This window comes from Poecilia reticulata, linkage group LG10, assembly GCF_000633615.1.
Source record: "Poecilia reticulata strain Guanapo linkage group LG10, Guppy_female_1.0+MT, whole genome shotgun sequence".
NCBI classification, from domain to species: domain Eukaryota; kingdom Metazoa; phylum Chordata; class Actinopteri; order Cyprinodontiformes; family Poeciliidae; genus Poecilia; species Poecilia reticulata.
In genome coordinates, this window is record NC_024340.1 from 14,857,495 (window position 1) to 14,870,433 (window position 12,939).

The window sequence follows — 12,939 nt, forward strand, 5'->3', positions numbered from 1 at the left end:
GTACCTGCCAGAGAAGGGGAGTGGACCTTGGCACAGGGGAGCAGGGGAAGGACAGAAGCCTCTGTAGTGGGCCTGGGGCGCCTTGCTATCCCCAGGTTTGTGGATGACACTGTAAATAGGTTCAGCCCTGCTGTGGGGTACAGGAATCACAGTGAACGGGACAAGTGTAGGACACAAAGAAAGCACACATACCAACAAAGATGCGACAAATACTCATACGACTCATGTAGACAGATTGTACAAGGACATAACAGGGCAACATAAACATTCACCCAGGAAAACACACACGCACACACACCAACAAACAGGGGGAATACAGCCCTCTCTCCCCAGAGCTCTGGGTTAAGCTGACTCAAAGCCTCGTGGGACAGTCCAATCAGGCCCTTATGAATGCTACTTCTGATCCACTAGCTGGATATGAAGTCAAAGGTTAAAACACAGTCATAACAAGTACAAGAAGTGACAAGGAGCTTCTCTCAGCACACAGCCACCGCACGCTGTCCAGCTATGATGTAGTGTGCACCGCCACGGCCCCGATGAGCTGACATTTGGAAATTAAGTCTGTGTTTCTTTTTCCACCGTCAAGCACTTCATGAGGATACTTAAAACTACTGCTCAAGCATGTATCTATAGAATCCCCATGACGATGCATGTGAAGCTAAAACAAAATGGAGGCCACTGGCAACTGAAAGAAACCCAAACGAAACAGAAAGATACTCCCCAGAAACATGAAACAGGTGCGCTCCACAGGCATGTTACACCAGCCAGACACAACTATGACTTGTTCAGAGTTATTGTTGTGACAGCATTGGAAAAAAACGAGAGAATCAGCCGTGGTGGGGATAAACTGGAACTTACCTCGTGAAGTCTTCCTCCCCAAGCATGTGGCGGGGGACGGGCGAGTACCTTGACGGGGTGACCTGGGGCGGCGGGTACACCGGCTTTGGCTCCATCGCCCCCATGTAACTGTGGCTGACGTGGTTGTCCACCATGGTGGGAAAGGCTGGAGGGAGGGCCAGGCCAGTAGGGGGAAAGAAAGAATGATTAAAACAAAAGCGCTACAGGAAGTAAAACAGCATCTGAAAATCGAAAATACCATCTATTGTTGTTAGGGTAAAGGTCGTTTCAAAAAACTTGGCTAACACTTTATCTGAAGTGGTGTGCATAATAATGATATGGCACTGTCATAAACATGATGGAAAATAATGACACTTTTAATACAAAGTTGCATTAAAAGTGTCTTTATTTACCGAATGACACTTCATGACAACAGTTATAAACATCCATGAAGACTCTTTCATGCTCATTGCTTCATCCGAGTGTGCAATACCAGGCCTGTCACAATAAGCAATAAATCAATTAATCGTATGATAAATTAAAACAAACTCAATAATTTCCATTTGCAATATTTATCGTTTTTTCTCTTTTGTCTCTTTCTGCCAAAAACTGGATGATAAAGTCCGCAGTCTGGTGCTCTGGTCTCAACTAGACCTTGTTTTGAAGGATAATTTTGTTTACAGAGACTTCATAATAAATTTTATTTGTTATTTCTTTTGTTTTGTTTCTTTACTTTGGATATTTAAAATATCATCCAAGTGTCAAATATTCATTAGGATTAAATGTTTATAGATATTTGATATTGAGTTATTGCATTTTTATGCGATTGTCATATTATTTGAAAAATGGTCTCAAAACAACAATATTATCATTTATCACAATAACATCTGGGACAATTTATCATCCAGTAAAATTAGTTTATTGTGACAGGCTTATGCAATGCTATTATTGTAATATTTTTTGGCTATTCCAAGTGTTGAGAAGTTTATTTTTATGCTAATATGTCCAACTGACTAAAATTTGGACAGAGTCTCACAATAGCCAACGCTCACGCAGAACAAAGATAACGTTGGCCAAAATGCCAAAGGTCACAGATGAGAAAAAGATAAAAGAAATAAAAAGGCTCACATCACACCTAATGATATCTTTGCATTATTTACTAATATTATCGCCATTGCAGTCCTAGTGTATGTAATTATCCAACAGTCTGTCTTTATCGATCAGCATAAAGAAAGACTGTTCTTTATGCTCATAAAGAACAGTCTAGTAAAATATGAGTTGTGAGTTGAGATTATGCACAAGTGGATAAAATGTGTGACATATATTAAAATTGATCACTTTTTCTTACGCAATACTAAAAGTAACAGTGTGAGGGTTCAGAGCAGCTGCTCTTCTGTGGAAAAATCTTGATCTTTATTTATAAATTAATCCGATTCTCTATCAAAACATTCTTAAAATTTCTGCCTTTATTTGAATACCATCATTGGATGCAACTGTACTAATTTCAAACAAGCTAAGTATTAGGAAGCAGATTTCTCTAAACCAAGGCTTTGCTGATCGTATTAAATGCAGTACAAGAGGATGCTGTGTACTGAAGACAAGACTGGAACAGATTAATAGAAACCACCATCAATGAGAGTCCCACTCTGGTCTCCTGTAACATTAAATCACTGCTCTGCTGAAATCTGAGAAGCTGCAGCTCAAGATCGTGGGCTCTCATGAGCAGGTGGGATGTGAGAAACCATCCACACTCTGTGGGTGGCAGAGAACTGTGCTTGTTGCTGTGGGAGAAACTGCGTGCGTGTGCACAAGCATTTACTACATGCACTATGTGGGTGTCTGGGCATTGCAGTTTGATCAGAGAACAGTGATCAACTCCTAAAAACACAAAAACTTTCATGACGAAGATGGAAAAGATGCAAGGCGTATTGTGAAGGTCTTCCTCTCGGACAGGAGAGGAGGATTCAACCAACAGGTCGATTCAGATACGTACTGCTGGAGTAGTCTGGAGGGGCGTACATGTCGTTCAGATGCACGGGTCCCGGCTTGGCCACCTTGAGGTAAACCATATCAGAGGTGTTCTTCAGCGCAGCTACCGCCTCCTCATGACGCACATCCTGCAGCACGATGTTGTTCACCTGAATGTGTTGGCCGTCAGAGAACAAAAAAATACGAGCTGTGACAACATCACAAAGCCGTCACACAAGCTAAGACGGTAATGATTCATAGCTGGTAGGTAACATGAGAGTTCATTTCATCAGCAAACGGAAAATGAAATAAATGTTGTGTTCTGTGGCATTGACAGCAGTAAAAAGGAGCATTTCTAAAGTGTTTAAGATCAGACTGAAGTTCTTCATTTATCCCTTTTATTATAGTTTTGTTAATACTGAAGCAACAGGTTTAAAGATGCTGCGGAGAAGCAGAAGAAGTCAAACAGTTCTGTTTTAAAATATCACATCCATGTGAATTATACTGATGAGACTTGTTTTTCAGGGAATAACGCTCAACCTTCTACATATTCATAAATTCAATGTACTGCTGGAAATTTTTCTTCGATTTATCAGCTGCATTTGATTCAAATTTTTCAGAATTTGAATCAAATGCAGCTGCATGTTGAATGTGTTCATAGAAACCGTGAAAGTCACATGATCTTAATGTGATTTGTTTTCTCAGTGAGTTAAAGCAATTTATACTTTTGACAATATAAAAGCATAATAAATGATACGCAAACTTCTAAAATGTAAAGTATATTTTTATTAATAAAATGCTAAATAAATATTTACGATTACTGACAAGAGTCAGTAAGATTTGAAGATGTTTGTCCAGACTGATTTAGCATTTCAATTAAAACATGTAGGAAGCCGTTGGGTCATTAACACCACGTCTTAAAATAAGATCTAAACTACCTTTAAATAAACAATAACTCCTGACATTTCACTAAGTGTAAATGAGTAAAACTTTGAAAGTCAGATTTAAGAGCTTGTAGAACTGTGTTTGTAATAAATTAATTTGATACTGTATAATTTATCAAATGCCTTTTGAGATGCTTTCAAATATTGTTTGAAAGCATCTGCAAAGAAGTAAGACTTCTATTATGTAGATTTATTTAGGGGTTTTTTTGCCAAATGTTCACAAAAGAAACTTTATATTAGATTCCTTCAAAGAACTCTACATTAGTAATAATTGCCCTCAAAACCATCTCCAGATTGATGAACGGCTCAAACAGTTTCTCTAAAATCGCTGCTGACGTGTTTCGTCCTTGAATATGTGTAACAAATACTCAAACAGTCAAATGCAATTGATCATCAGCATTCGCCTGCTACTTAGAAATATTATTCCAATAAAAGGAGTGAGCAGGAAATGAGCTTTTTATTTATTGCTTTGGGATTTTGTTTAGTTGTTTCGCATAAAATTTACTGCAGTTTGCGATGTCATGAGCTTTTACTTTCACACGACACACTGCAGTGCAATGAAAAAGTATTCCCCCTCTCAGACCATTAAACAAATTTTAGTGTCAAAGGTAAAAGCAGTTTTTAAATGTAGGGATTGTGTGAAAATATAGCTACCTCCCTTGTTAAATCATCAAATTAACTGTAATCAACCACAGTTTATTGTATTTTAAGCATCTAACCACACCTGATAACTATCAGATCTGTAGAGTTTAAAACAAAAAAAACATAAAACCTCCCTGGTGACATGAAGAGGGCTATTAAATCTCTAAAATGGCAGCTGGGAAAAGGAAACAAAGCCATTCCCAAAGATTGAGACTCTAGTAAACCACAATGAGAGCCACTATTCACTAACAAAGAAAAACATTTAGAGGTCAACCTTCTCGAGAAAGGCCAGTCTACAAAAATTACTCAAAGAGTTCATCTGCAACTCATGCAGGAGGTCAGAAAACAACCAAGAACATCTAGACCTCAACAAACTCCGCTGGTCTCACATGGTTTCTAAGAGATCAAATCTCTTAAAAATAAAAATCAAGTATTTTGGTTTGCAGATGTGTGAAGTGAAGTCTCATACAGCTAGCAGTCGGTCTCCAGTCTGCAGTCGTCCATCTTTCTGGGCGGCTCCTCCTTCTATGATCTTGGTGATATAAATGCTATTGTCTCCAGGAATATGCTGGTTCCCAATTCCCCCAGCAATGCTGAATCCCAGACCTGGTCGGGAGACACAAAGCGGGACAGTCACCGCATGTACAAATAATCAGCCTCTCAAGCAAATTATGTTTGTGTCCCAGAGTCTGACCTTTGGGGCCCTTCAGCAGGTTAACCTCCAGGATGGTCTCTGGGGGGGCCTGCCGCCGTCGGACCAGCAGTCGCACCACAGGCCCCGCCTCCTTCAGGGCCTCCACTGCTCGGCTGTGAACCACCTCGGAGACGTCCACGTCGTTCACGCGCAGCACGCAGTCGTTAACCCTGAGAGAGGTTCAGATGCACGTCACAAACCCCCAGAGGTGGACAAAGTAGCACTACTTTAACATATTTTCACTCAGGTGAAGGTAAAAAGTAGCCGTCCAAGAAATTACTCATGTAAGAGTAAAGGTTTTATTGGGTAAAAAGTTAATTTAATATTTAAAAATGACATTATCAGACGGACTAAAATATAAAGTTAAGTGGAAATTTTTAGTAATTTAAGGACAAAAATGACAATAATTCATCTAAGTAACAAAAAATTACAAAATCAGGCAAAATAAACTTTTTCCAAATCAGTTTCTTTCAACAAAAAAACTTATAAAACTTTAACAACAACTGCAGGTGTGTGTCTGGTGAATTTTTGGTTAAAACATGTTTGTTTTTCATTCAGTGGGTAGAAAATCCAGAAATTTTACTCAAGAGTAGAAATACTTCATAATAAAATTATTCAAGTAAAAGTAAAAAGTAGAGCGTAGTCCTAAAAGTTAAAAAAAAGTTACTCAAGTAAATGTAATTGTGTTATGTAACTCATTACTACTCAACTCTGCAGACTCCACTGTGTTTGATGCATAAAACACAGGAAGATCCCGTGTTTGATATTATCAGAGGACTCCATATCATAATGTTTTACATCTCTCAGACTTTCTGGGGTTTTTTTTGTTTGTTTTTTTTGCACTGAATCATAAGTTTGAGGAAGCACACAGAGCCAAGAGGCAGAGAGCTGAAGAAACGCTGCCTCCCACACAGCGCTGGCTGGCGGGACACGGTGTTGGTGAGCGCTAAAGATGTGAGCAGAAAGGTTAGAGCAGGAGGAGGATGGAGAGCACAGCTGAGCTCGAAAAGAGCAAAAGAAATATGAACGAGGTGGGGAGGAAGGAGGGGAACTCACCCCAGCCGTCCGTCCATAGCAGCTGCTCCTCCAGGAATTATCTTGGTGATGAAAATCCCCGGATCATCGGGAATGTGGGGATTGTCTATTCCTCCAGCGATGCTGAAGCCCAGGCCGGAGTTCCCCTGAACACAGGTTGGGATTGGTGTTTTCATTAGAATGCAGAAGAAGCAGCTCATGTTGGCCTGTGTAAAAGTATTCATACCACTTTAATTGTTTTTACAGGCTTGTCATATTACTTCGGAGACCCCTGAAGGAAATTTTTGCTTCTTCGTTGCCTCACAATCAATATTGCATTCCACTGCAGAAACAAAATATTAACAAGTATTTTGGTCTAGTTTCTAGAACAAAAATCTTGGTACACGTCAAGTACAACAAAACTAACTTACAAGCAACTTTTCAGTAAAATATTGGGGCTTGTTTTAAGTCAATAGTTTCTTAATTTTGATGTTTCCACTGGCAGATTATTTCACTTATAAAATGGGGAAAACTTCTTGTTATAAGTGAAATAATCTACCATCAGATCTAGTTTTTAAAATCTATATTCAAGAATTATTGGCTTAAACCAAGTGGAAAGGTTACTTCCAAGTCAGTTTTGTCTCACCTCAAGTGAACTAAGATATTTTCTTTAGAAAAGAGACCAAAAATACTTGGTAAATTTTATTTTTATTTTTGCGGTGTTTGCATTCCCTTCCAATTCATTGTCAAATACACCTCAGCCTATTTTGTATGCAGTCACAGTGATAAATGTTAATTTAAAATTATGCATACACCTTTAAAGATCCTCAGTGAAAACATGTTTACATTCTTAACTCTTTTCTACAGAAAACTGGTTGATAATCGATATTTTACCAGCATGTTTGTTTTTGTAATAACTTTCAATGGAGACGGGATTGCACATGAAAACGTCTCTTTAAAAAAAAACAGTCAGACCAACAAATACAACTAAAATTGTCAGATGTTTATATTACAATGTGAAAATAGTCCAAATTGTTTTTATTTATTTTCTTCATTTTGCCCTTTTGAGGTCCAATTTTAACTGTTTTGCTTCTGCATTTTGGGAATCAGTTTGTTGCATTTACCCAAAGGAAAAAAGTAAATAAAACTTCAGATAACTCACAAACAAGATATTAACATATATGACAAAACATTATACTGTAACAGAAATACTTTCAAAATTCAAGATGTCGCATGAATTGATGACTAAATAAACTATACTTAAATAAAACTTTTGTGAGACAATGCAAAAGAAAACAATATACCCATGTCCCCTATAGGACTCCGTACTTTACAAACACAAATTTAAAAGTGATAGTAGAAGGAATATTATGAAAGCTTTTCACATATTTTTATAAGTAATAAACTGAAAAGTGTATTTATTTGTATCCAGCCCCCCTGAGGCAACACTTTGCAGAATCAACTGCAAGTCTTTTGGGGTATGCCTCTCTACCAGCTTTAGATCAGGAGCCTGAATGTTTACACAGTTTGTATATCTAATTGAAGACGCCCTGATGCAACTTTTTCACTTCCAATACGATATCAATATTGCAGTTTTGAGCATTGGCTGATATTGATATTGACCTGACACGATATCAGCATGGCTCATGCATACTTTTATTACTTATTTTGTAGTGTGTAGCATGTATTTTTCTACAAAAGAAGATATTTTAATCTTTTTACACCACACAAACAGCACATATAGCCCAGTTAAAATATTTTCTGTTGCATGACTGAGTGCCTGTAGGTCTTTAAAGTAGACCGACACTGCCACCTCCAGCCATATTCATCCCTTTGACTACACAGGCCCCATTCGGATCCAGCGGGCCGAGGCACAGTGCTGCATCTGACAGCCGTGGCCGCAGAGATAGGCAGCAAACAAGACAGCTGAGAAAAGACTTCACTTTATTATTTTCTATAATTAATGAGAAACAGTCGCAACAAATTAGGACAGAGTGGGGCTGAGGCTTCACAGCAGTGCAGCTCCAGAGCAGGAAGGAGAAGCCATACTGGACCACCGAACGTTGCACAACCACAGACCCTGAAAGGTGCGACTCTGCATGCAGAAATGCCACTTTAAAGTAAACGGGCCAGAAATATGCTGTGCACTTATTCAGAGATACATCAACATGGAGGTGGAATAATGAGAGTGGAAACGTAAAGCTCCCCCACTTCAAGTTGAACCGCTCCTGCTAAGAGGAGCAGATAGGAGAGCACTTTTCATTTCTGCTGTCTGCAGATGGAATATATAAAAAGACTTGCCTCTTACTCGCATGAAACGTCACACCTAAGAGTCATTTACTGTACTTATGTACGATCAGCAGCTTCACAAACACAGGTTTCTTCCGTCTGTACACACATCAAGCTTTATGTGAGTTCCTCAAGCTCATTTGACAAAGAATGAGCCGCGTGCTACCACCTAGTGGGGAGAAATCCCTTATGCAAGAAATACATCAAAGAATGAAATACAACTTACCCTCTCTAAAATGATTTCCTCATATTTATACATCCCGTCGCTTCCGTTTACCTGTTGAAACAAAAACAAAAACGTCACAATAAGGATGATGAATATTTAGATTTAGAAAAATAAAACAGAAGCAGTAAATGTGGGTGAAATCTTTAACAGCTTCTGTTTTGTAGAAAGAGCCATAAAGAATTTATTAACAAAACAAGAGTTAATGCATTCTCCAAATGGTGTTAGAAGCAGACAAAATGGCATATGTGACAATGGAGAACGCGCTTTAAACAGAAGGCATTCACGCTATGAGGGGGAGGGCTTTTTATCCACACACAAACATACAAACACGTCCATGCAGAACAGAAAGTCAGAATAAGACGCATCCTTACTGTACAGCAGACAGCGAGAAAAGATACTTACATAAGGGCCTGCATCTAGTGAGTCTGCGTTGACAATGATGGGGGGAGGGTTGGCCTGTGAATATGAAGAGAGGCACATTAGCTCGGTGTGCGAGGCTGGAAGAGGCACAGACGTAATGAAGTATGCACAGTAGTGTTCGGGATGCCATAGGAACCGCCAACGAGGCTCGGTGGGACTGCGAACGCAGGAAGGGACGAGTCAGAGGAAGGTGTGAGGACCGAGAATGAGGACTGGGCTGGAGAGACTGCCGTTTATTAACTGCCACAGCCTGACGCGCTGCACACACCTCATAAAACAAACCCGCTTGTGTCTCCGCTTACGGTACGACACGTTTACACCAGTCTGGTATATGACTGGTATTGTGATTAATTGTGATAAACTCACATTTCTCACCACTTGGTCACTAAAACCTTTATCAGTTATGAGCAACACGCCAAATATATTATTAGCATGTCCCACGAAACAAATCAGGCGACCAAATATTCCATTCAAGCACACCTTTATGATCGCAGTTTGTGTTTAATTGAGCGCTAATGGTTTAGAGAGCAAAACGACATTAAAATATTTGTTTCCATCTATAAACTGAACCTTCAAATTGTCATTTATTGATATTTTGTATTGAACAATCCACCATTTAGTGAAGCTTTTATTTTTACTCGATGATGCAAAAGTATTTTAAGGTTTTTTCCACTGAATGGGATTTTAAATGCAATAATTCTGGTGGTGGTGTTGAATCTTACAGTCTGCAAATTCTGGTAATAATTGTAATGATTTTTAACTGTCTAACAGTGTATATAAAGGAAATCTATACTTGGATGGACTGATTTAATCAGTAATGATTCAGTTGAATCCATATATTTACAGACACTGTTTCAAACACATAATGTTTAGTTTCTGACTCTAACATTAAATCAGACTAAGGCTTTCCTGTTTGTACATTAGGAATTATTTAAAGTTGCTAAATGAATAATGAGCAAGAGATTATTTTCTTTAGAATTGCCTTCAAATTCAAAAATGCACATATATATATTTTTAGACTTGGAGTCAGTTTGGAACTAATATGGTGGTACAGTGCCAATGTTAATTTCGAAGATGTATTTGTGGATTTAACTACCTAGCCTGATGTTTTGAGATGTTTCCTGTACATTTCCACTTAATTCTCTTTTCCCTCCAGCAGTAAAACACCCCAAAGAATGATGCCCACAACAGAGACGGTCTTCCACGTTTTCCTCCAACTCTAACAATGGTCGACACTTCAAAGTTTTGTTTCATATTGCTTAGATCATTGTCCCTGAGCGAATTTCCAAACTGTAATCTGACTTTTTTTTATGTTGCTTTATGAGTAACTGTGTCATTTGGGTTTCCTTCAATTTTTAAAGACATAGTATTATGGCATGTAAACTTAAAGGTGACCTGCTGCTGTGATTCCTTGAACAGGTTAGAATAGATCTATGTGTTACACAAACATGTTCAATGCATGTTTGCTGCACAAAATCATTCTTAGATAATGAGATTTTAATCTGCTTATTTCAGCCTACTTTGAAATTTCAGCTTGAGTTGTTTTAGGGCCTCTTGTCTCTTTAGCTCTAAACAATCTAAGCAAGATGCTATGCTGCTGGCCTCACCCCTCCAACCCAATGTTTATACTTGCACGTGGAAATGGTTACAAACAATTATACAACTGCAGAAAAGCAGAAATGGAGCCTCCTGCACAACCAACAATAATGCGGCAGGTGATTTCTGGATGGTAAGTCAACAAAAAAACATTTGTTTGTGAAGCAGGCATTGTACAGGGCATACAGCAGTAAAACCAGCTGACCAAACACAATGGCGCTCCGCCTGGGATGGTAGGCAACAGTGCAGTGCCTGGTAAATGTGGCTTAAATATCAGGAAGTTTTTGAAATGGCTAATTTTCCAGATACCAAAAAACATTAACTTATTGCCAAAAAGCAGATGGGTAGTAGTTTAAGCCGTTGGGCTTCTTTTAGAAATAGTTGAGACCAAAATGGAAGTATAAAAACATGCAGAACATGAATTTTGCATAGTAGCTCACTTTTAAGACTTGGGAATGTAGAAACACTTAAAAAAGTTATTGTTCTCTTTACTACAGCAGTTGAAATAAACTTAAAAAGTGAGGAGGTAGTTCACTTTTATTGGTTTAAATAGTGTATGCAACCATCTGTTTTCAACAACACTCAGCTTTTGAACTGCTGGCAGAGTAGAAAAACAAAAGTGTTGGGTAATTTTTTCAGTCAGGAGGTTGATGACCATTTAATTTGTCTCGACTGGATCTTTTAAGGCCATCAATATGTCACACTGTGATGAATCTTTTGCTCTGTTGTTATTGTTGAAACTAACCAAATATCAGATTAATCAACAACCCTCATTCTTAGTCATACCCCTGCTGGTAACCTTTGTTTAATTCTGCTCATGAAATTTTAATTTAATGCATGATATGCTGATTTTTTATTGCAATTTCTAAACCCTCTGCTAGACTCCTTCCATTTTAGTCTTAAAGATGATTTTGGATAAAGTATGAATATTTAATCAGAGTTTTTGTCCCAATTTAACCGCACTGATTTTTTACTTTCAAGAAGCAATTTAATCTAAAATCAAGTGCAGCATATAAACTTAAAAAACAACAACAAAGAAACAATGATGCTGTCAGCTTGGCTCCATTGTGCCACCTGGTGTTTGTGTTCCCATTTGGGGCTGCAGGTTGACCGCAGAGGGAAGCAGAGGAGAGTGAGTTGGATACAGTTTGCATCTTCCAACTGGTTAGATTTTTCCTTGACTGATTGGGATGTTGTGCTTAATGAGATGCTGACAGCATTGCCTGGGGATGATGGGTCTCTGGAGGTCCAACCAGATATGTACCGATCTTTCCTTAAGTTTTCTCCACTGCATTCATTCTTACCCTTCACTCACAGTAGCATTGCTAGTCCTTTCTAGACATATGAATACTCCTGGTAAAGATGAGTAAAAAGGCTTAAAATAATGTAATCTTATATACTGCAGCAGCATACTCGACGTCCGAGGAAAAACGTACAAGGGAAAAAAAGATCCCTTCACAAATGTAACAAAAATCAGCAGTTCCTCCATCTTTGCCAACCACAATCTCCCTAAAGACAAGAAACTTTTAAAAAGTATATGCAGCTCTGGAAAACAATTAAGAAACCACTTAAAATGATCAGTTTCTCTGATTTTACTCTTTATAGGTGTTTGAGTAAAATTTACATTGTTCTTTTATTCTATGTCAACATGTCACTATAATTCCAAGCAAAAATTTTATATTTATTTGCAGAAAATAAGAAATGGTCAAAATAATGAAAAAGATGCAGTGCTTCCAGATCTTAAATAATGCAAAGAAAACAAGCTCATATCCATTTATAAACAACAAAACTAATGTTTTAACTCTGTAACAGTTCAGAAATCAATACTTGGTGGAATAAACAGGAGGTTTTCTATGGGGTTCAGTGCAGGGGCCTCTTCATTTTTTCCAGAGATGTGTTTTTAAAGTCGATCAAAGAGTCTACAATATCTTAAGTAGTAATGGACAATAGTAATCAACTTTTAGTTTGAGAGGTAAAAATACAAAGTGACACAGAGGCCCATCTCTTTTAGCCACTCTTCAAAATGACAAAGACAAGAGAACATGTTTTAATTGAATTTATACACACAGTTTGTTCCTTCCTTCCTTCTTCCATTTTGTGCACAAACAAACAATTGTGTGTCAATTTATTTTGCTTATTTATTTGCAGCCTTTACATCAAACCTTTTTCAGCTGAATGTGATTCAGATCTCTGTTTTGGAAAGGGTAATCTTATAAAATACGATAAATCAAACAACCGTTCTGCTGCCAGAAATTATTTATTCAAGATGCATAACCGCAAGATGCATAACCATCTAAGATCCATAACCA

General features: G+C 38.1%; 1 protein-coding gene across 10 annotated transcripts in view; it reads right to left on the reverse strand.

Moving 5' to 3' along the window:
• Positions 1-12,939, reverse strand: part of dlg3 (discs, large homolog 3 (Drosophila)) — a 109,484-nt gene that overhangs the window by 43,768 nt on the left and 52,777 nt on the right. For 6 of the 10 annotated variants that reach the window (XM_008420772.2, XM_008420771.2, XM_008420778.2 and 3 more), the window contains 8 exons: positions 9,017-9,070; positions 8,615-8,665; positions 6,142-6,266; positions 5,086-5,255; positions 4,861-4,997; positions 2,831-2,975; positions 859-1,021; positions 5-130 (listed from right to left, as the gene is read on the reverse strand). In XM_008420772.2, the coding sequence (XP_008418994.1) occupies positions 5-130; positions 859-1,021; positions 2,831-2,975; positions 4,861-4,997; positions 5,086-5,255; positions 6,142-6,266; positions 8,615-8,665; positions 9,017-9,070 (971 nt within the window). The remainder of the gene's footprint in view (positions 1-4; positions 131-858; positions 1,022-2,830; positions 2,976-4,860; positions 4,998-5,085; positions 5,256-6,141; positions 6,267-8,614; positions 8,666-9,016; positions 9,071-12,939) is intronic. The other 4 variants (XM_008420776.2, XM_008420777.2, XM_008420769.2 and 1 more) reach the window with 3 other exon arrangements.